The sequence below is a fragment of the Labeo rohita genome, unplaced genomic scaffold, assembly GCF_022985175.1.
Source record: "Labeo rohita strain BAU-BD-2019 unplaced genomic scaffold, IGBB_LRoh.1.0 scaffold_30, whole genome shotgun sequence".
NCBI lineage: Eukaryota > Metazoa > Chordata > Actinopteri > Cypriniformes > Cyprinidae > Labeo > Labeo rohita.
In genome coordinates, this window is record NW_026129217.1 from 2,771,907 (window position 1) to 2,796,483 (window position 24,577).

Here is a 24,577-nt window from a genome sequence, read left to right on the forward strand (position 1 = left end):
AAAATATAGCATTTTATTTCAAAATCAAAAATGGCCAATGTCCAAAATGGCTGACATGGAAAATTGGGTATGGTTTGCCGGCATGGTCTGATAATGATCTGAGCCAAATTTGGTGAAAATCATTCTACTCATCTAGGATGAGTTAGAAAATGTAGTTTTTTTTTTTAATTGTAAAAATAATGAAAAAACTTGACCTGATGATTTTTAAATTTTAATATCTATTTGTCTGTACATGAGCCAAGAATTCAGAGGAAAATGTATAGTTTAAAGATTTTAAGTATAAACATGAGTGAAACTTTGGACAAGTGGTGGCACTAGAAAGTTTGAGTTAGACACTCCACTTGCTATGGTTAATGATCACTGCCAAATTTCCTGCAAGCGTTTCTATGGGCTGCCATAGACTCACAAGAAGAAACAGAAGAAAAAGAATAATAAGAATGCCAATGATGCTTGGCCCCTAATGAGAAAACAAATAAGTAGCCATGATTTAATGAAACAAAAGAACTAAAATGACTACAAATGACTAATTTAGGGATAATTTAATAAATACATCGATATGTTTCAACCAAAACAACTGAACAAATTAATTCAATTCAATTCAATTCAAATTTATTTGTATAGCGCTTTTCACGATACATATCGTTGCAAAGCAGCAAATTGACATTTTTACAATATATGTAGTAGTAGCTTGATGTACATATGGTAGAGATGTGTGGTAAAGATCGATTAATGACGTAATCAAACAGACAAAGGACACTATAAATTAGTAGCAGAATTCGGTAGTGCTGTATGTTTTCAGGGTTGGCATCAGGGTTGGCATCATCTGAAGTCCTCTGAGGGGTTGGCATCATTTTTTCTTAAGTGTTCTGGATCCACACTGGAGCTTGTGAATTCCTAGTTACCATGGGACGTCAATCCCATGGCAAAAACAGAGAACAAATAGGAACATAATTAGCGTAGCTGCTGTTCAAACTAAGAAAAGGAAGGTTTGTAAAACCAGAGCTAAAAGATTAATAATGAACATTTGATCAGATACAGCTGCAGAAAAAGTTTATGAGATGCATTATTTGAATGCTTGGCTAAAAAGATGAGTCTTTAATCTAGATTTAAACAGAGAGAGTGTGTCCGAACCCCGAACGTTATCAGGAAGGCTGTTCCAGAGTTTGGGAGCCAAATGTGAAAAAGCTCTACCTCCTTTAGTGGACTTTGCTATCCTAGGTACTACCAACAGTCCAGAGTTTTGTGACCTTAGGGAGCGTGATGGATTGTAGCGTGGTAGAAGACTAGTTAGGTACGCAGGAGCTAAACCGTTAAGTGCCTTATAGGTAAGAAGTGCTATTTTGTAGCTGATGCGGAACCTAATAGGTAGCCAGTGCAGAGACTTTAAAATTGGGGTAATATGATCATATTTTCTTGACCTGGTAAGGACTCTAGCAGCTGCATTTTGGACTATCTGTAGCTTGTTTATTGAAGATGCAGGACAACCACCTAATAGTGCATTACAATAGTCCAGTCTAGAGGTCATGAATGTGTGAACTAGCTTTTCTGCATCAGAAACGGGTAACATGTTTCGCAGCTTGGCAATGTTTCTAAGATGGAAGAATGCTGTTTTTGTAACATGAGAAATATGATTTTCAAAAGACAAGTTGCTGTCTAATATAACACCCAGGCTTTTGACTGTAGTGGAAGTAACAGTACATCCGTCTAGTTGTAAATTGTAAGTCAAAAGATTCTGTGTATTGTTTTTAGGTCCAATAAGTAATATCTCTGTCTTATCTGAATTTAATAGCAGAAAATTGTTGGTCATCCAATCTTTTACATTTTTAACGCACTCTGTTAACTTTGATAATTCAGAAGTTTCATCTGGTCGTGTTGAGATATATATAGTTGAGTATCATCAGCATAACAATGGAAACTAATCCCGTGTTTTCTAATAATATTACCAAGGGGCAGCATGTATATTGAAAACAGTAGAGGACCTAGAACAGATCCTTGTGGCACTCCATACTTTACTGGTGATAACTGAGATGACTCCCCATTTAAATAAACAAAGTGGTAGCGATCAGACAGGTAGGATCTAAACCATTTTAAAGCCTGCCCTTGGATACCTGCATAATTTTGTAGTCGATCTATTAGTATGTCATGATCTATAGTGTCAAACGCAGCACTAAGATCAAGTAAAACTAGCAGTGAGATGCAGCCTTGGTCTGACGCAAGAAGCAAGTCATTAGTGATTTTAACAAGTGCAGTTTCTGTGCTGTGATGGGGCCTGAAGCCTGACTGAAATTCTTCATAGATATCATTTTTTTGCAAGAATGAGCATAGTTGAGCAGATATAACTTTCTCTAAAATTTTAGACATAAATGGAAGATTAGAAATGGGTCTATAATTTGCCAGTTCACTAGGGTCTAGTTGTGGTTTCTTAATAAGAGGCTTAATAACCGCCAGCTTGAATGGTTTAGGGACGTGACCTAAAGATAACGATGAGTTGATAATATTGAGAAGCGGTTCTTCTGCCACAGGTAACAATTCTTTTAGTAAATTAATGAAATATCCCTTTGAGTTATTTTTTATGCATGTAAAGTGTGGTAAAATTGTTGTAAAGTGTGGTGTATTCTGTTAGTCATTAAAAAGTTTTTTATGTTTAATGTTACACTGCATTTCTGAGCTCTTGTATATAGGTTTCTCATGTCTTGGTTTTGATCTTCTGCCTGTTGTCTTGGGTTTCCCTGTTTACCTGTCTTTTCTGCCCTGGTGTTTTACTGTCTGGATTATGGTGTTTTGGCCAATTATCTGTTTTATGGATTATAATTTTGGATTAACCTTCAATAAAAGGCTGCATCTGGATCCTCAACCTTTTGTGTCTTAGAGCAGTATGTAACAGATGTAATGCAGACAGTCAGGTTTCACTTCACTGGCTATGAACTACATGATGTGCTGAGTGTGTTTCAAAATAAAGACCCAAACACAGCGCTCATTGTGGTAGGAGATTTTAATAAAGCAAATCTCAGACAAGTTATGCCGAACTTTTACCAACATGTTACGTGTCTGACGAGGGGAGCTAGAACTTTGGATCATTGTTACACACCATACAAGCAGGGTTACAAAGCTGTTTCAAAGCCAGCTTTTGGCAAATCGGACCACAGTGCTATTTTTCTTATTCCCCAGTATAAACAGCACATACGCAGGGAAGAGGTGGCCACGAGAGAGGTGAAACGCTGGTCTGCTCAATCAGAAGCTATGCTGCAGGATGCACTCGAAGACGTAGATTGGGATATGTTTCGGGCAAGTGCGAATGACGTCAACGAGTTTACGGATGTAGCAGTTAGCTTTGTTAGTATGCTAGCGGAGGAGATCATCCCTACAGTGAGAATCAGGACGTTCCCAAATCAGAAGCCGTGGGTGGATAGATCGATCTGCGCTGCAGTAAACATACAACTCGGGTCTCGCAACCGGCAATATGAGCGCCTATAAAGCGGTGTCATACGGCGTCCGGCGTGCAGTGAGAGACACCAAACGCCGGTATCGGGAGCGTCTGGAGTCTCACTTCCATCAGGGGGACACACAGAGTATGTGGCAGGGTTTGCGCACCATTACGGACTACAAAACCAAGGACACTGAAATGATCAATGCCGACTCTACATTTGCCAACGAGCTGAACGAGTTCTTCACCCGTTTCGAGGTTAGCCAGGAGGCTAGCGCTAATTACAGTCTGATAACGGAAGACAGTGATGTCATTAGCGAGGAACGCATGTTCAGCATAGCGGAGAAAGACGTTCGAGCGGCGCTGAAGAGAGTGAACACCAGGAAAGCGGCGGGACCAGACGGAATCACTGGCCGTCTGCTGCGCTGCTGTGCTGACCAGGTAGCAGGTGTGTTGACTTACATCTTCAACAAGTCCCTGGCTAAGTCAGTGGTTCCTAAGTGTTTCAAAAGATCCATCATCGTCCCCATCACCAAGAACAATAAGCCCTCGTGCCTGAACGACTACCGGCCAGTCGCCCTGACTTCGGAGGTTATGAAGGTGTTTGAGAGACTGATGAAGAACATCATCACCTCTTTTATTCCAAACACTACAGATCCGCTTCAGTTCGCATATCGACCTAATAGATCCACAGAGGATGCCATTTCCCACGTTTTGCACACCACTCTGTCATGTGGACATGAAACAAGGTAACTATGTTAGATTGCTGTTCGTAGATTATAGTTCAGCGTTCAATACAATAGTGCCAGGCAGATTGTACACTAAACTGAGGGACCTAGGACTAAACAGCGGTGTGTGTGCATGGGTGCTGGACTTCCTCACTTGTAGATCTCAGGTGGTGAGGGTGGGTAGGTGTGTCTCGGACAGCATCACCACCAATATTGGAGCACCACAGGGATGCGTACTCTCTCCACTGCTGTACTCCCTCTACACTTCTGACTGTGTGGCTACTCATAGCTCAAATAACATTGTGAAGTTTGCTGATGACACAGTGGTGTTGGGCTTCATCACCAACAATGATGAGTCAGCGTACATGGACGAGGTGAAGAACCTGGCATCATGGTGTCAGGACAACCACCTCCAGCTGAACGTCCGCAAGACTAAGGAGCTGGTGGTGGACTTTAGAAGGAGACAGCAGCGAAGTCATGAGCCCCTCATCATCAACGGAGCTCCAGTGGAAAAGGTGTCGTCTTTTAAGTATCTCGGTGTCCACATCTCCTCTGATCTGACATGGACTGTTCACATCCAGGTCCAGTCTAAAAAGGCTAGGCAGCGCCTGTACCATCTTTGACAACTGAGGAAGTTCAGGGTTTCTCCAGTGATCCTTAGGACTTTCTATTCAGGCGCTGTGGAGAGCATCCTTACACAGAATATCACATCATGCTATGGGAATAGTTGTGTTCAGGACCGAAAAGCTCTTCAGAGAGTGATCCGGGCGGCAGAATGCTGCTGCAGGTCTGTTCTCCCTTTATTTATTTATATCTAAGAACTGTCATATTTTATATTATATCTGAATTATTGTATTTATTATTGCTTATTACTTTGGTTATATGTTTACACTACTTTGTTCATATACTTTGCCTGCACTGCTCTGTGTTTACATTGCGGTGCTAATATGGCAAAATGCACTTTAAACATACCATTTTTACATTTGATTTGCATATTGTATACACGGCTGTTACACTATATCAATACATATTAAAAACCTTAGTTTTAAATTTTTTAGTTATATTTTTAATATAATTTGTGGTGTTTTTGTTTACGTTATTATTTAAGATTGTGTTTAGGAAATTTAGATTATGTTTAAAATTGAAATTGTACTTGTTTAGAAATTTTAGATTGTGTTTATAATTTAAAATTGTACTATATTTAGATTTAGATTTACTTTATTTGTATTTATTTTTTTATTTTATGTTTCAGGAAATTCTAGATTCTTATTTATAAATTATTTGGTTATAATTTTTGCAGTCAAAGGAGCGGTTTAGGATACATTTCACTGCGTGTTGTACCTGTATGACTATGTATGTGACAAATAAAGTATCTTGAATCTTGAATCTTGAATCTTCTATAGGACAGGGGTGAGAGCTGTAAAGGACAGCACTAGTAATAAGTAGTTGCGATTTGCAATCAGCAAATCACTGAAGCACAGTTTTTAAGTAAGCAGGGGCAGGATCAAGATGACAGGAAGACGAGTTTGACTTTTTGATTTGCTTAGAGAAATAAACTGGGTTTGGAGGCTCAAAGCCTATGAAAGTGCCAGGTGTGAGAGTGGAGGGGTCCTGTGAGATGAAAGAAGAGGGCATAGGAGGGTAGAGATTATATATGATATTTATTTTATGTTGGAAGAAGTGTAAGAATGACTCACAGAGCTCTACCGAGTGATTTATGTCAAGTGTGGGAGGTGAGTACACTGACTACAGAAGATAGTGTTTTGGGTCAAGAGGATGCATTACTAATAAGAGTAGAGTAGTAGCTAGAGTGTGCAGTATTTGTTTAACTGAATATGGTCTTTGTGAGCAGTAAGGCGCACAGTCAAATCGGTTTTCCTTTAAAAACATTCAAGGCAATGACCAGCAGTTTTCAAGTCAAAGAGTGCAGAAGTAAACCAGGGAGACCTATGTGTACATGGTACAAATGTACTTTTAAGGGGGGCATGAATAGTAATGGCAGTGGAAAGATTTAAAAAACAGTAATGGATTAATAGAGTTTAAGTTACAGCTGGTTATGGTGGACTTCACTAAATAAAGCTTAACTTGGCCGTCAGGGGCAGCAAATGCATTTGGCACAGAAATGGCAGTGATATTTGCGGTGGCAAATTACTTTTGGTGGCAAACGACTATTCTGGTACCATTTGTATAATGTGTTAACTTTTTTTTACAAGACAAAAACTTGATATTATTGAAATATCAGTTGTTGAATGAGGTTTTAATTTTAATTCCTAATGCTCTCTTTCAGTCTTGCTGGCTGTAATATCAATGCTCTGTGCTGTCAGAGTTTGTCATCAGCTCTACAATCATCAAACTCTGTTCTGAGAGAGCTGGACCTGAGCAACAATGACCTGCAGGATTCAGGAGTGAAACTGCTTTCTGATGGACTGAAGAGTCCAGACTGTCAGCTGGAGATCCTGAGGTATTTAAGAAAGTCATTTTTTAAGGTTAATAACATAAACATACACCAATCAGGCATAACATTATGACAGGTAAAGTGAGTAACACTGATTATCTCTTCATCACGGCACCTGTTAGTGGGTGGGATATATTAGGCAGCAAGTGAACATTTTGTCCTCAAAGTTGATGTGTTATAGAAGCAGGAAAAATGGGCAAGCGTAAGGATTTGAGAGAGTTTGAAAAGGGCCACATTGTGATGGCTAGATGGTGTGGTCCAAAGAAGGAACAGTGCTGAGCCGGCGACAGGATCATGGCTCACTAATGCACGTGGGGAGCAAAGGCTGGCCCGTGTGGTCTGATTTAACAGACGAGCTACTGTAGCTCAAATTGCTCAAAAAGTTGTACACCCTTTTAATGGAAACGTTATTCCCTGGTGGCTGTGGTCTCTTGCAGGATAATGTGACCTGCCACAAAGCAAAAATGGTTCAGGAATGGTTTGAGGAGCACAACAATGAGATTTAGGTGTTGACCTGGCCTCCAAATCGCAACTAAGGTCTACATTACTATACTGCTTATGTTGAGTATATGTTGAGCCAGTGGCATTTGAAACTTACATATGCTTGGGTCCGGTGAATGAGGGAAATACAGTAATCTATACTGTTCATCCGTACTCATAGTGTGTACACATACACAGTGTTTTTTTCTGTTACCAATTACGTATATGTACAAATGACTTATCAAAAATGTTTCTATTACATTAACTTTTTTTAACTGAAATACATTTACTTTGTGAGACAAATTTTCATAAATATCCGTTTCTCAATTTTGCACATACATGATCATTTGTTCCCTTTCTGTCATTCACTTCGACATTGTGTCGAATGTACGACACTAGGGGTCACTTTCTGGAGCCCAAACACCACTAACATCATTGAGAAAAGGGCAATAAAATTGGGCGTGCAGAATTTGCATAGCTGGCCATGCCCTGGGCATTCGGGTATAAATAGGCCAGCGTGGCATCTGCTCACTTGTTCTAAAATTTGGAGCCGAATGCAGCATCTGTCTGTGAGAAGCTGCACCATTCACCTCTTCATTATTGGATCTATGACACAGGCAGTGGTCTCTCCCTTTTCAAACACAGATAAGTGCTGTGAGAGTTCCCCTGGGTGATTCAGCTGCGGTCTTGAAGAGCAAATCTTCCTCCTAAAAGAGCAATTTCTCTAAAAGAACTGGCATGGTTGGAATTGTGTGTTGATAAACATGCCTTTCCTTTCATGCTCTTCTGGTTTACCTCTCCCCGAAGGATTGTTGTGTTCAGTGTTGGGCCATGCTCACACTGAAGCAGTGTTCGTTGATGGTTAATGTGCTGCTTGCGAGAACATGACCATGGGCACGCTCTGCTCACCTCGATTGCTTCCTGCTCAGGCCCTTCTACTTCAGGGTACAAGGCCGCAGCGATTCTAAGTTGGAGGCGGATGCTGAAATGGTGGCCGTGCTTAACGGACTGCCAAGGAGATTGGACTGGAGTGGGGTTTCCTACCTAGTCCCGAGTCTTCATGGCTGGACAATTGGCATCAAGGTAACAACCATTAGGCTTGTTCCCAATGCCTGTTTTCCCAGAAGTGCATGAGAAGTTGACGTAATCACAGAAGGCTCTGTTTTAGGCCAGAACGTGATATACCAACTCCTTCTCCTTCACCACCCTCGATGGGGGTCCAGCAAGGGAGCATATGGAGGTTCCCCATGCGGAAAGGGCAACTATGGTGCACTTTGCCCACAAAACGCAGCCGCTTGACGGGATCACCCCAGGCTCCCATTCAGAGCCTGTAAGTTCTCTTTGGGCAAGGGCTTACAAAGCTGCATCCACCCTGCATACCATGGCCATTCTGCGGGTGTACCAGGCCAAGGTGATTACAAGATCTACACAAGGGTGGTCCCGACCCAGAGTTGCTGCAGAAACTGTGTTCAGCGACCAACTACGCTCCCCGAGCAATGGAGGTTGCGGTGCAGGCTCTGAGAAGGGTGATGTCCACTATGGTGGTCCAGGAGTGCCACCTGTTGCTTAATGATTAATGATTCGAAATGTGCCTAATAGCACACTTTTATCTAGGTTTAACGTTTATGACATCGTTTTGTACTGTTTTATACCGATTCATTTTATTTTAGGCAAGTCATGATGATTTGAGAAGGTGATGATTTATCTAACAGACTATGATCACTCTCCTGCTGATTAGTCGTTACTTTAAAAAACAAAACTTACATTTAACGAACAAAAAAATGCTTTGTTTAGAAAACGTTTTTCTAAATTAACTTAATAAAAAACTAAACGAAATATAATCACGTTGCCATTACATACAAAACTAAACTACTTTAATAGCTGAAACAGTAGTATAAGCTATTTTGGGAGAAGAGGGGAAAAAAAGACAGGCTCCGAGAATTCTCGGGCCGAGAATTCTGATAAGCTGTCGGACAAGGGCCAGGCTAGGGCCTGAGCATCTCAGGCCAGGGCCTGAACATCTCAGGCCAGGGCCGGGCTAGGGCCTATATTTTAGGCCCATGCAGGGCTCTAATATTTTGCCTCATCCGCAGGTTAGGCTCCAGTCCTGCACCTCTGACAACCAGACCCACCCAACGGTCAAGTTTTTGCAGAAAGGTGGCAACGCTAGCTCGTCAGCAGTCTACCAAGAACCCTCGATAGGTTTCGAAGTGTTCCTGAAGTGAACAAAGCGGGGAAGACGGGCCAACTAACCTACCCGGATCCACTCTCGACAGGGGGATGAGAGGTGGATCTGGCCCCATTCCGCCCATCTGTCCTCCGGCAGACAGCCTCCAGCCACCACATGATCAGTAAAGAACAATTCCCTCCTTTTCTCGGCTATCTTACAGTGCTATGGCCCTCCATGAGGCAGCCAGATGCTGAGACTGCAGACCAGGATGTGTTGGGCACTTATCTGGTGTATCCACATGTTGGCAAGGCACTCCGTGTTCCTTGGGGCTTCTCATCTCCAGGCATGGTGCCTTTAGCTTCATTCAGCCACGACATTCCCACTCCAGGTACGTGGGATGTAATTCTTCTGAGACTGCTAGCGGAGTCCTGGGAAGCCTCCCCAGTCCCACAGAGATGTGAACAGACCTTGTGTCATTCCTGTTCAGCAAATAAAAAAATCAACAATATTCATCTGCGGTGCAGGTATTAGATCACTAAAAAACAAAAACAAAAAACATCTCTGAGCATGTTAATATCAGAAGAATCTGTATATAACGATCTTGTAGTCACAGATTCACGCATACTTTGTACTATCCAAAAAGGACATTTTATATCTTAAAAAATAAATTATCGTTTAGCACGTTATAAAACTCTATTTGGGAACAGTATTAATAATGAACATGATCTAGACATACTTAGACTCATAGCATTCCTCATGTTACAGCATTCACTCATATTAGTATTTTGTTTTATATTATATAGAACATGAAAACTTCATCGCGTTGTAAGAAATTTAGATACAATTAACTACCTATCATTTTCAAAATGTTTCACTTGATTTCAAACATTTTAGCCAGGAATCATAGAGTGTACACTCATATTAGTATTTTGTTTTATATTATATGGAACATGAAAACTTTATCGCATCGTAAGAAATTTAGATACAATGAACTACCTATCATTTTCAAAATGCTTCACTTGATTTCAAATATTTTAGCCAGGAATCATAGTTTGGGAAAAAACAAGCTAGTAAATGTGTTCAAGCTTATGTTAAAATAACACATTAACTAATGCAAAAAAGAAACATCACTTACTCATCAGACTGATCTCTTCCTCTGGATCAGCCGCGCGTCGCGTTGTGTTCTTCATCTGAGGTGAATTCTGTGTTATTCCTCTCAGCGAGTCTTCTTTTTCTGAAGGTAAATTCTGCTATTTCTCGCAGCGCGTTTTCTTTTTTCTGAAGGTAAATTCTGTTAGTCCTCTCAACGCGTCTTCTTCCAGAAATGAACAGTAGCCGAGATAAACTTGATGAATCGTCAAGCTTTGTTTACGATATTGTTTGAGCCTTGCACGTGGCTATTTATCATATCAAAAGCAAAAGCAGCTTGTGGGCGTGATCACATAAAAAATAATTAGCTCTGAGGGCAAAACTGTGCATCACGTTGGTTTCATACGGATTATTTTACCACAGAATATTTGTTTTTGATAATACTTGCTTTATTTAAAAGTAGATATATCAAGCTTTCTATAGATATATATCTCCTGTCCGTGTGCCGTGTATTCACTGAGTTTAGGTTCATTTTATTGCCGCACTTCTAAAAGCAGTTCGCGGAGACAGTGAAGACTGAGAAAGCACCCTGTTTATTTTCTTTAATTTAAAGAAGCACACAGTTCAGTTTTTATTGTGAGTGTGCACAAATAAAAGTACACACTTAATGGTTTCTAATGATGTATAACACTTATTTGTGTGACCAGAATCAACAGAGTATTTTTCGTGTCTTTCGCACTGATCTTAAAAAACGTGAGCTGGTCACGCCGGCGTGACTGTCGACCCCAGGGAGTTAATTCTTCCAAGACACATTTGAAGGGCAGACATTGGGCTGTCCCTGTTCCCTTGCGGCTTTAGGAATATTGCCTAGAACCTTGAAGAGGTTCCGACCATTGATTCAGGGTAAGCATGTGTCGGTCCGAACAGACAACGCAGTGACTGTAGCGCACATCAATCACAAGCTCCTTTCGCATGTCGCAACTGGCCCGCCATCTCCTACTCTGTAGCCAGCACAGACTCAAGTCTCTGCATGCTACTCATATTCCGGGCAACAACTTTTGCTCCAGGGTGAGTGGAGGCTCCACCCTCAGACGGTCCAGCTCATTGGAGTCTATTCGGCCAGGCATAGATAGTTCTGTTGCCTCACCGGAATCCACTCACTGCCAGTTATGGTACGGCCTGACCAAGGCTTTCCTTGGTGCAGATGCACTGGCGCACACATGCTGGCCCAGGGGTCCACACAAGTATGCCTCTCCCCCAGCGAGCCTCTTTGCACATACTCTGTGCAAACCCAGGGAGGACATGGAACAGCTCCTGCTAGTGGCCCCATACTGGCCCAACAGGACTTGGTTCTCAGAACTCACGCTCCTGTCATCGATTCCTCCCTGGCGCATTCCTTTGAAGAGGGACCTCCTCCCTCAGGTGAAGGGCACAAACTGTCACCCATGCCCAGATCTCTGGAACCTCCATCTATGGTCCCTGAAGGCGACCAAGAGGACTCCAGAGCCTTTCCACCCACAGTGGTAAAGTACCCCTATGCAGATCAGAGCCCTCTACACTAGGCAGTTGTATGTACTGAAATGGCACACTTTTATGAAATGGTGTTCTTCCCAAGGAAAGAGCACATGGAGATGTAGCATCGAATCTGTGCCATCTTTGAACCCTCCCAGGCTGCACCTCATCCCCCCCTTGGGATCTGTCTGTTGTCCTTCAGGCCTACAGTAAGATCTGTTGAGCCCCTTCAGTCAGTTGATCTCTGTGCCCCCTCTGTTTCCCCTGAGACAGGCTCTGTCTGTAGGTTCTGAGTTCCGGTAGTCTCTCCTTACATGGAGCCCACCTCAGAATCCTCCATATGTAGCACTCCCTTTGTGAGTCCTTAGGTGGTTATTCACGTTACCTCCCCTTTCGGGTAGGATGTGAACTCTATAGTGGCTCTCCCCCCCAGGGGGAACAGCCACTGTCCCAACATTCTTGCCAAGATTCTCAGAGGTTTTTTTCCTACTGTTTCTTTACTATGAGGAAAGGCTCCAGCTAAAGGACCCCTGCCTTATGACGGCTCTCCGGTGAGAGTGCAGGTCAAGTTCTTGGGCATTGGAAGGTCATGAAGATGTAAGGTGCATTTATTTTTAACTTGTTGGTTTGTTAATATCTGCGCCCCCGTACACTTGTGATGCAGTCCAACAGTTGTGGCGTTTAGTATAGGGACCCCTAATGTCGTATATTCAACACAACGTTGTGAACAACAGAAAGGGAACATCTTGGTTACAAATGGTAACCCTTGTTTCCTGATGTGGGGAACAGAGATGTTGTGTCCTTTATGCCACAACTCCGGACTGCCTCTGAGTGGGTTGAGATGCTTCTCGACTCCTCAGAACAGAACGAGTGAGCAGATGCCACGCTGGCCTATTTATACCCGAATGTCCGGGGCATGGCCTGCTATGCAAATTCTACACACCCAATTTTATTGGCCTTTTCTCAGTGATGTCAGAGGTGTTTGGGCTCCCAAGAGTGACCCCTAGTGTCATACATTCGACACAACGTCTCTGTTCACTACATCAGGGAACGACAGTTACCATACATAGCCAAGATGTTCTAACATTTTCACAACACATTTTAATAGGCTATTTTACATTTACATATAGTTGTCTTTGTCAAATAAGATGAAAACATGGGCTGCAAAAATAGTTATATAGTTATAATATAGTTATGAGTAATTTAAAGATTTGTTTAATAAACGCAAACAATATAAAAAAACACACACTGTATGTACTGCTTATAGACACCAGACAGACAATTTATGCAACAGATGCTCATTTTCACAAATAAATTTTATAAATAAATATTTATAAAAGCACAAGGGGAAATGCACACACCAATCTTTTAATAAATGCAAATACTGTAATTAAATTTACACTTACATTTATTCATTTAGCAGACGCTTTTATCCAAAGCAACTTACAAGTGGGGAATACATCAAGTGATTCATCCTAAAAAGGCAAATCGACATAGGAAGTGCTTATAATACCATATATCAGGCATTGTTCAGATAAGTATAAGCTAAAAAGGGAAGAATAGAAAAAGAACAAATGGTTTTTAACAAATAGTGTCGAAAGAGATGAGATTTCAACAGCCAGAAACATTGAAAGAAAATGTTATGGAGTCTTTTGCGCCTCCAGATAGGGGTGGGAAGATCACTCACTAGTGGATCCCAGACTTCTGAAAGAGAATGTTCTGGAAAAGTAGTGAGTGGAGGTAAGCGGGTGCTGAGCCTGTGGATGTTCTATATGCAAGCATCAGTGTCTTGAACTTGATGTGAGCCGCGACCAGCAGCCAGTGCAGGGAGATAAAGAGAGGTGTGACATGGGCCCTTTTGGGCTCGTTGAAGACTGCTGCTGCATTCTGAATCATTTGTAGAGGTTTGATTGTGCATGAAGGAAGACCTGGCTAAAAGAGCATTGCAGTAATCCAGCCTAGAAATGACCGGGGCCTGGACAAGAAGTTGTGCAGCCTGCTCCGTTAGAAAGGGCCTGATCTTTCTGATGTTGTGCAATGCAAACCTGCAAGATCAAGCAGTTTTAGCTGTGTGGTCTTTGAAAGTCAAATGGTCGTCAAAGATTACTCCAAGATTTCTGGCTGAACTTGATGGGGTAATTGTTGATGAACCTAACTGGATGGTAAAGTTGTGCTGTAGAGTCGGAGTGGCAGGAAAGACAAGGACCTCAGTCTTTGCCAGGTTGAGCTGTAGGTGATGTTCTTTCATCCAGTCCGAGATGTCCGCCAGGCAGCCTGAGATCTGTGCAGCTACCGTTGGATCATTCAGTTGAAATGAAAGATAGAGCTTTGTGTCATCAGCATAGCAATAGTAGGAGAAGTCATGTGCCTGTATGATGGGTCCCAGTGATGTAGTGTATATGGAGAAGAGGAGGGGTCCAAGAACTGATCCCTGAGGAACCCCAGTGACCAAATGATGTGCTTTGGATACCTCCCCTCCCCAGGCCACCCTGAAAGACCTACCAGTGAGAAAACACTTAAATCAGTGAAGAGAAATCCCTGTGATGCCTAGTGATGAGAGGGTGGACAGGAGGATCTGATGTTTCACAGTGTCAAAAGTGGCAGATAGATCCAGCAAAAAATAAGTATTGATGATCTGGAATCAACTTTTGCAATCCACAAGGCTTCAGTGAGTAGCGCGGTGTCAGTTGAATGTCCACTCCTGAAACCTGACTGGTCAGCATCCAATTTGTTGTTCTGTGAGAGAAATAATGGTACCTGGTAAAAAAAAAAAAAAAACTCATTTAAGTGTTTTTGCTGTGAATGGAAGGAGAGAAACAAGTGCTTGAAGGGGTCATCAGATGCAAACAATTTTACATATTGTTTGGGCATAAATGTGTGTTGGCAGTGTGTGTGTACCCAACCACCCTATAATGATAAAAATCCACCCAGTGGTTTTTATTTAATCTGTAAAAATAATTTCCCCTTTTTCAAATCTAGCCATTCTCAGCATCTTGTCTGTGTGACGACACACCGTCAAAGGGCCATTCCCATGACAGTTGATTAACAAGGCCATCTTACCTTAGACCCGCAATGAATGAGCAGTAACAGTCCGATCATCATTGTTTCGATGTCGGAACAGGGACGTAGAAAAAAATATGCTCCTAAGCGATTGAGGTGTTCTGTTGTTAGATGTAATAATGAACATAGCAGTCATCATTTACTCCCGACATCTGAGCCGCTGAAGATGCAGTGGATTACACTTGTTTGTGAAGGGAATGCGCCTCCTGATAAAAAAACAAAAAAAACAAATGCATCTATGTTTACACAAATCATTCGTGATCCAGCTTCACTTACAGCAGAAGTAAGTATAAGGGTTTTTTTTATGAATCTTTGCAATCGCCTTTCCTAATAACACACTAGTTAGCAAGTTTCATGGCTAAGCACGGCCAAAAGCAGCTAAATGCAGCTAAAGTAAACAGGCTCGTCACTCCACAGACAGAAGAGAGGGGAGCTCATTAACATTTAAAACAACATCGACCAAAACAGGCTGATTTTTGCAGAGCTGATTTTGGCAAGGTAAAAAATGTGTTTTTTACACTATCATTGAGAAATTTTAACCAAAGCATGTTATAGACTTTTCATTAAGACCCCAAAGAATCATATCAACTTGTGGAAAATGGGCATCCGATGACCCCTTTAATGTAGGTTTTTTGAGCAGTGGGGTTACCCGAGCCTGCCTAAATGCAGTGGGGAAAGTGCCTGTGAGGAGAGATGTGTTGATGATGTGTGTGAGTGCTGGTAAGAGTGTAGGAGAGATTGCTTGGAGAAGGTGAGAGGGGATAGGATGTAGTGGGCATGTTGTAGGATGGCTGGAGAGGAGACGTTTGGATACTTCTGCCTCAGAGAGGGGGCAGAAGGAGAAGAGGGGAGTTTTAGCCATGGATGTTGTCGGTTTTATTTCCTGAATGTGTGGAGCTGAGTACTGACCACTGATAGTTGTAGTTTTGTCTGTAAAGAATGTGGCAAAATCATCAGCTGTTAAGTGGTGGGAGGTCGTGGGGGGCAGAGAAGAGAATTGAATGTTTTGAAGAGGTTACGCGTGTCTGGAGTGCTGTTGATCTTGTTGTGGAAATATGAGGATTTGGCAGTATGGACTTGAGCAGAGAAAGATGAACGTGAAGACTGATACATACTCATGTCAGAAGGATCTGTAGATTTGCGCTATTTTCTCTCTGCTGCCCTAAGTTTGGAGTGATGCTCACAAAGAACATTGGATAACCAGGGGTTAGAACGGGTGGCTCGTGCTGGCCTGGAAGAGAGAGGACATATATCATCTAAGCAAGAAGTTAAAGTAGAGCATAAGGCGTCAGTTGCTGCATTAACATCCAGAGATAAGAAAAGGGTTGGAGAGGGAAAAGAGGAGGACAGCTCTGCTGAAAAAACAGCTTAAACCAGTCTAAGCTGGTCAAGCTGGTTTAAGCTGGTCTCCCAGCCTGGTCATAGCTGGTTTATCAAGCTGGTTTTAGAGGGGTTTTGACCACTTTTTTGTAACTGGTCAAGCTGGTTTCAGCTGGTCAGCCTGGCTGATCAGGCTGGTCTTAGCTGGTCAAAATGTTTGTTTGATTGATTGATTGATTGATTGATTGATTACATAGTGTCTGCCCCAATTTTCCTGTCAAGGGGTGTTGTGACAAATAATATAAATAATTCCAAGTTCCTTTTAATAATCTGCAGGACCACAAGGAACCATTAAAACAATTTTTATTTGATCTTACAGCCCCTTTAAAAAATGTATATTCTAACACATATTTACTAAATATTTACAGAATAACTGGAATGATTACAACTCTAAAACTATATTAACAATTAACAGTGAAGAACAACAATAACAGAATTCTAAATATATTATGCATTTTCATTTTTCTTTTCTTTTTTTTATTATATCTTGTATTTTTTGGGATATGTAATGCCCCACTTGTTTCTCCCTCTTCTCTCTCTATTTTTTCAGGCTCCTTTTGTTTCCACCTGTCACTGAAACAGACTTAAAAAAGAAATAATTTAGATTATTAATGTGTGAATTTTCAACAAGTGAAACTACTTTAAAAAGCAAACTATAGTGTCATGTCTTTGTTGCACATTTTCATTATTTTCCAAACATAGCCTACAATAATTTAGAAACATGATAGTTGTTCCATTTATTGCTAAAATAAAGATAAAATTGATATATATCAAAATGGAAGTGCATATAAATATGTATATATTTCTGTAGGTGTTTAATTAATGTAGCTATTTTATTGATAAATGAGTATACATGGATGAATATGAATAAGAATATCTTAGCATGAACAGTTTTTAGCTGTTTTTAACAAAATTGACTATGGTTACAAGGGATGCCTCCTGAGTTCTGATCATCGATTAACCATTTAGTCGATCAAAATGTCATTAGACGCTTAATCATAGAAACAAAATCCACAGGAAATGGTGAAGTCTATAATGTAATTCTGGCCCTAGGTCAAAACAAAACAAAACAAAAAAAGAAACTCCATGCTTGCTTCACAGACATGAAAAATGTATCTATAGAAAGTGAAATGTCTACTTTTAAAAAAGCCAGTTAAAATGGAAAACAAATATTTTCAGATTGTGTAATCCATCTGAAACGTGCACATCCACTGTGGAGATGACAAGTGTTTTTGACTTTATCACTGCAGCTGAAAATACAGAAAATACTTATCAATAAATAAATTATAATGTTAAGGCAGTCTTGTTTATGTTTCCTAGTTTCCTAATTTCCTAGTCCCCGTGTTCTTTGCTGTTTCTTTCCTGACATATTCGTAATCATTCTCTCGGATCGCCCTATGGATAATGCTCGCTCCTGTTTTGACCCTGCCTGCCTGACCATGTATCTGTCTACTTCGTAATCAAGTGTTCTGTGGCAAGCTTTGTGTGTGCTTGAGCGCTGATGGGCTGTAGACAATTAAAGGTTCATTATTATGAATTATATAGTTTATTAATATGCAATTAGTCGACTAATCTCTTAAAATAAATTATTACTAGTTGACCAGAAAAGTCAAGGGCATGCCAAATGGTTACATGCAGTGCATGCTGAGATTACAATTAGATTACCTCTCAACAAATAGAAAATAGAAATCTTATCTAACAATAGAAATCTTTACTATTCAGTTTAACATACTTGCTGGATAAAAGTTAAAAAAACAACAACAACAAAACTATCCATGAAAGAATCCTGAAAAAAAAGTATCACAGGTTCCATTAAAAAAAAAAAAAATTAAGCAGCACAGCTGTTTCTATTGTAAAACTGAATCAGCATATTACAATGATTTCTAAAGGATCATGTGACACTGGAGTAATGAGAACACTAGAGTAATGATGCTGAAAATTCAGAAATAAATTACATTTTAAAGTATATTAAAATAGACCAAAAAAAAAACAATATTTTAAATTGCAATAATATTTCACAACCTTAATGTTTCTTTTTTCTTTTTTTTTTTCAATTAATTTTCTGTATTTTTGATCAATTAACCCTTTAACTTTCACTCCCTATCTTGAACATAGACATGAAAATGCACTATTCAAAGTTAAATTTTTATAATTTATGAATGAAAACAGTTTGTAATATGATTTTGATGTACAATTTCCATGGTAATGCAATGTCTGATTTTAAAATGGTTTTCAAAGGATGAATTTTGAGATTTTAAGTTTTCAGGTGATATATAATTTCTTAAGAATTCTATTGCGTGATAGGTAAAAAGGCATCAAAGAAAGTCTTTTTGTGACAAAGGTCAGAATTCATGTTATGATATAGATTTTTGAAGTGCACTCCTGTCATAAATTAATCTATTACTTTTCCTACATAATTTGTAACACAAAAGAGTGGTAAATTATCTATTTAGGAGTCCTTCCCAATGATGTATAGTTTGTCATGATTAGATTAGGATTTATTTGTAAAATGGTGAAGTAAACTACACAGAGTGGACGGTGAGTTAAAGGGGTAAATTCAGCTTTGATGAACAGAAGAGACTTAGCCCCTGTTTACACTAGTGCGTTTTCGTTTTAAAATGGCATTTTAAAATGAAAACGATCCTCGTCTACACTAGCGTTTTCACTGCGTTTCAGAAACGATCTCCGTCTACACTACACAAGCGAAAACACGTCACATGAAAAATTCATGCAGGTATAACCATAGATATGTATAGGTAGATGCCCTATTATTTAGATGGCAGACACGTCTACATGCTTGGAGAGGTCGAATGATGCATCTACCTATGGGCAATTCCATGCAAAAGTCAACCTTACCATCAAAAAATAAAGTTTTTACCAAAAGAATAAAACCCTGCTTAACTTGTGTATTTAGGTCTGTGTTTTACTGGACTGACGTGCTTTAATAGAAATTTGAAGGAAATCGCTATGTTTATCCACCATATATAAGGGGTGTGCCTAAAGTAAAATTACATTTTTATTCGACTGTATTTCATGTTTTCAAATGAGAGATCAAATACTGCCCATTATTTAACTGATATCAACAGTTAGTATTTTGTAGAAAGATGAAAGAGGCCTGAAAAGTAAATAAACTCACTTTGTCTAAACAGCGATGATTTTTGGATTTATAAGGACTTGATTTATGATGTCTGGACGCTTTTCAGCGCTGTGACACGTCCGTAACATTTTTAAAGGTTAAGTTTGTATCATATAGTAATTATTAATGCAATTAGCTTGAAACTTTCTGTACAAAGCCAACTTATGGCCATGCTAATTATGACCAACAACTCATCTCTATTCTTTGCTCTTATCAACCATATAATGCGTTACGGACGCTTCATATTAAATCTCATACCGGCACGCATGTTTACGAAGTTACTGATGACTGATAGCCTACTGTGTAGGTCTAGACTGCTGTGATCTGTTTTAGGCTTTATGTATCATAACATTTTAGAAATTAATTAATTCTAACATTTTACAAATTGCATTCTCAGCGAGAACATCGAGGAGGTTTAGTTAAGACTGCATCTGCTGTGCGGGTCAGAAATGCACAGACGGACTGAAGGACAAATTGCCAAAACTTTTTCAAATGTCATAATGTTCATGTCATCATATCGTCTTTAAACCTTTTATGTGTGTAGTATATGCAGTGAATGGTTTAACCTAGGCCACCCCTATACAGTTTGTGTAGTGGGCACGCCCGCAAATGTACTGGTCATGTGCCCTGTACCTGAGTGGAGTTGGCCAAGAAGTAAAAGAAGTCCATGCGTTAACTTAACTGTTGTCCGTGTATCACTGTTAACAGCGAGTTGAACAAAAGATACAACATGGTGTCAGAAACGGAGGTACCCATTTATTAACACTGTGCTCCTCAAATAGTGACTGAAGATCACTGCTGCGCGAGTGAATGGTCCCAAAGCCTCTCCGCCAGATTATCCAAATGAACGGGCACTAACGCGACGGTCAAAATGGAAATGCTTTATCCGCCTCCGCCGTTATGTCTAACGGGGAATGTGGCCGAAAATTGGCGTAAGTGGGAACAAAGATTTAATTTGTACCTTGCTGCCTCAGCACTAGTGGATAAATCTGAGTCGAGACAGTTCGCTGTGCTGCTGCATTGCATAGGAGAAGAGGCACTAGACATTTCTAACTCACTTGTGATTGAATACGAGGATCCACAACATTATCAGAGGCAGCTTTTTGGAAATACTGTGCCCCACGAAAGAATACTGTCTTTGAACGACATCAGTTCTGGGCCCACACATTCTCTGAGCAAGCAGGCATAGATAAATTCATCACAGAGTTATGAAACAAAGCACGCACATGTGAATTCGGAGAAGCTGAAGATCTCATGATACGAGACAAAATAGTTTTCAGCATAACTGACTCTGGGCTTCGTGAATGACTGCTGTCTGAAGCTTTCAAAAGCCATTGACATGCAGAGCTAAAGACTACAAGAGCACAAGTCACAGCAATGGCAGCCCTGCTGGGGAGACAGGCATGCGTGCAGTTGGACCTCATAAGAAAAGTTGAGACACTCATACCTTACTGAACTCACTGAAGCCATACATCGCATGGTGGAGGCCTGCAGTTCCTGCCAACGAGTCTTCCTGAACATCAGAAGGAGCCACTTATCTCCCATCTGGTTCCACAGGAACCATGGCAGAAAATAGCTGCTGACATTTTTGACTTTCAAGGACGAGCATTTCTTCTGATAGTGGACTATTTTTCAAAATATCCGGAAGTCCTACAGCTGTCAGGCAAAACATCAGGCTCACTCATAGCACAATTCAAGGCAGTGTTTGCAAGACACGGTGTGCCTGAGATCCTGATTGCAGATCATGTACCTTTTGCCAGTGCTGAAATGGCTCGATTCGCTCATGATTGGGGTTTCAACATCACCCATTCCAGCCCGAACTACACTCAGTCCAACAGCATGGCTGAGCGAGCCATAAAAACTGTCAAAACTATGTTGAAAGCAGCTGCTCAGTCTGGCACCGACCCTCACCTAGCCTTATTGACTCTGCGTAACACTCCTGTCACTGGTCTCAAGTACTCTCCAGCCCAGATCCTGATGGGTAGAGTCCTACGTTCCACCTTACCGACAAGCAAAGCTGTTCTGCGACCTTCCACTCCTAAGCACATTCAATTAGCACTGCAGCAACGTCAGTCACAGCAGAAGAGTTGGTACGATAGAACAGCAGCTCCGCTTCCAGCCCTTAGGAGGGGACAGAGAGTATATATGAGAATCAAAAGTACATGGAAACCAGCTACCGTTGTCAAAATCCTGTATAAGCGTATAAATTTTGCTTTATTGATATTTCTTCTGAAACACAAAAATGAAAGTTGTTCGAAATCGAGCCCCTGCCCGACGTGGATAAAAATTATACTCTGAACCCCACGTGGATTTACACAAACGAGAAATTCAGGAAGTGTTAGGTTGTGTCTCACGCTCCTCTAGGCCAGTTATATATTTTGAATATTTTACTTAACTTGTTTGTATCTTAGTTACTTAATGCTTAAGCAAGTCATTAAAACATTTTTTTCAGCGGCATCCGTTTAATCTTGATTAACAACTATGATCAATTAATTTGAGCAGCGTTGGTCAGTTAGATCAACGTCAAATAGCCTTCAATTTATAGGTTATAACTGCACCTGTCTGGGATGTAGACTGGTGAGGATTTATTTTAATGTGTATTCCAAACTTTAGCGTTAACCTTTAGGCTATACATGTGCTATATTTTTGGCCTGTGTTTGTGCGGAATTTCAGTGCGTATACATGAAAGAGGGCGCCTGCGCGATCACTTGCATTTTTTTCCTGATAATGAAACAACATAAAATCAATTCGAAACTGACTTTATGTAAATTCATAATAAACGTTCTGCTTTTGTAAAATAATGAAAACAAACAGAATGTGCTTTCTGCCGTCTCTGAACTGGAGCGCGTCTCCAAAAACAACCAAAACTCAGCATGTATGTCTTGCATAGAAAAATATATCTACAGAAAGCTTGAAATGTCTACTTTTAAACAAACAAACAAACAACCAAACAAAACAAAATTAAATACTCCCTGATTATGTCTGAAGGTTGCATTTCTCTCTAAAGACGCATCGAGACTGTGGAGATGAGAGTCAGCACTGCGAGTTTCATCTTGCAGCCGACAAGAAAATGTTAGTTTATTAATAAAAAAGAAAATATCTCCTTTTCTATACATTAATAATCATTAGGCTTTTGCCTGTGCTTTGAGGCTGTAACAGATCGTCAGAAGAGTTTGGATCCATATGCAGCTTTATTTCGTAGTCGGGGACAGACAGGGTCAAACAACAGCGAACACAGTCCACAGAGAGCATACAAACTCGTAAACGGAGAGGCAGGCGAGGTTCAGGGGCAGGCGGCGTTACAGCAATGTCAAAGAACAGTCCAATTCCAAAAAACTCACAGAGAAGGTTCACAAAAGGGGTAACAGTCTAAAAGTCGGCAACGAGAAATCAGTGTAGGAATAAACAAATGCTCAGAAATGATAGCCGGGGCAAATTAAGACTTCGCAGAGAGGAGTTGTGTGTGTGTGTGTTTTTATACTGTAATGAGGTGCAGGTGTGTGCGTGGTGTGCGTCAGTCCCAGGTATGAAGGATTGTGGGAAATGAAGTCCGAATAAGAACGAATTAATATTCCGGCGAGAGTTCCCTCTGGTGGTGCGGAGGAGGCGGTACGGAAGCCTCCTTTGTGACAGAGCCCTCCCCCTGTGAGCGGCTCCTGACGCGAGGAGGTGCACTACCTCAGGGTCGAGGGGCCGGTTTCTCCGGGAACCTCCGATGAAACTCATCAGTGAGAGAGGGATCGAGAATATCTCCCGCGTTGACCCAGGAGCGCTCCTCCGGACCGAACCCCTCCCAATCGACCAGGTATTGAAGTGTGCCTCCCCGGCGCCTCGAGTCCAGGAGCTCATGTACCTGATAGGCCTCCTCGCCGTCGACCAAGATGGGGGAGGTCTGTAAACCGGCTTCCTCCTCCAACGCCTCCCCCGGACCCCCAGCAGGTTTCAGCAACGACATATGAAAAGTGGGAGAAATACGATAATTAGCAGGTAGATCAAGACGGCAGGATACTGGAGTTATTTGTTTAATAATTTGAAATGGGCCAACATACCTGGGGCTGAGTTTTCTGCATGGGAGTTTCAGTCGTAAGTCACGTGTGGACAGCCAGACCCATTGGCCAGGAGCATAGCGAGGACCTGGGCGGCGGTGCAAGTTAGCGGTCCGGGCCTGTCTTCTGACCGCGTGTGATAGGTGAGTGTGTGCCTGATTCCAAGTGTCCTCACTGCGATGCAACCAGTCGGTAACTGAAGGTAGTTCGGATGGTTCGCCTGACCAGGGGAACATGGGTGGCTGAAAGCTGAGGATGCACTGAAATGGGGTAATGCCAGTGGAGGGCTTAACCAGAGAGTTTTGTGCGTATTCTGCCCACATGAGGTAACGGCTCCAGTTGGATTGGTTATTGTAACAGTAGCTTCTGAAGAATCGTATGATCTCTTGGTTCAGGCGTTCAGTCTGACCGTTCGATTGTGGGTGGTATCCAGAGGTTAGACTAATATTGACGTTAAACAATTTGAAGAAGGATGACCAGAGTCTGGAAGTGAACTGAGGTCTGCGGTCTGACACAATGTCCTCAGGTAGACCATAGAATCGGAAGACCTGGTTGCAGAGAAGTTCAGCTGCTTCAAAAGCGGATGGGAGTTTCGAGATGGGAATGAGGCGGCAAGCCTTGGAGAACCTGTCGACGATGGTGAAGATTACTGTGTTACCCTGAGAGTTCGGTAGGTCGGTAATGAAGTCTATTGCAATGTGAGACCATGGTCGTTGGGGTAGAGGCAATGGCTGTAATAATCCTGCTGGAAGGTGGGTAGAGGGTTTGGAGGACTCACAGGTGGAGCAGTTGTTAACAAAATGGATGGTCTCTGTAGCCAGAGTGGGCCACCAAAACCGATTCCGGAGCAGATGGATGGTGGCATCGATGCCGGGATGACCGGAACTGGGGACACTGTGGACCTGAGTGAGTACTCGTTCTCTAAGGGCTTCCGGTACAAACAATTTTCCAGGTGGACACTCTGGAGGAGGAGGTGCTTGCTGGTTTGCGTTCTCGATTTCCGTGATTATATCCCACTGGACGGGCGCCAACAACAGAGTAGAAGGGAGAATTGTTTCCTGGTGTTCAGGCTGGGTGGTGGTTTCAGTTTGACGAGA

At 41.4% G+C, this 24,577-nt stretch overlaps 1 protein-coding gene across 7 annotated transcripts in view; it reads left to right on the plus strand.

Annotated features, from left to right (window-relative positions):
* The window catches only part of LOC127160181 (protein NLRC3-like), a 58,638-nt gene that overhangs the window by 18,106 nt on the left and 15,955 nt on the right, over positions 1 to 24,577 (plus strand). For all 7 annotated transcript variants that reach the window (XM_051102829.1, XM_051102831.1, XM_051102828.1 and 4 more), the window contains one exon: positions 6,440 to 6,613. In XM_051102829.1, coding sequence (XP_050958786.1) covers positions 6,440 to 6,613 — 174 coding nt within the window. The remainder of the gene's footprint in view (positions 1 to 6,439; positions 6,614 to 24,577) is intronic.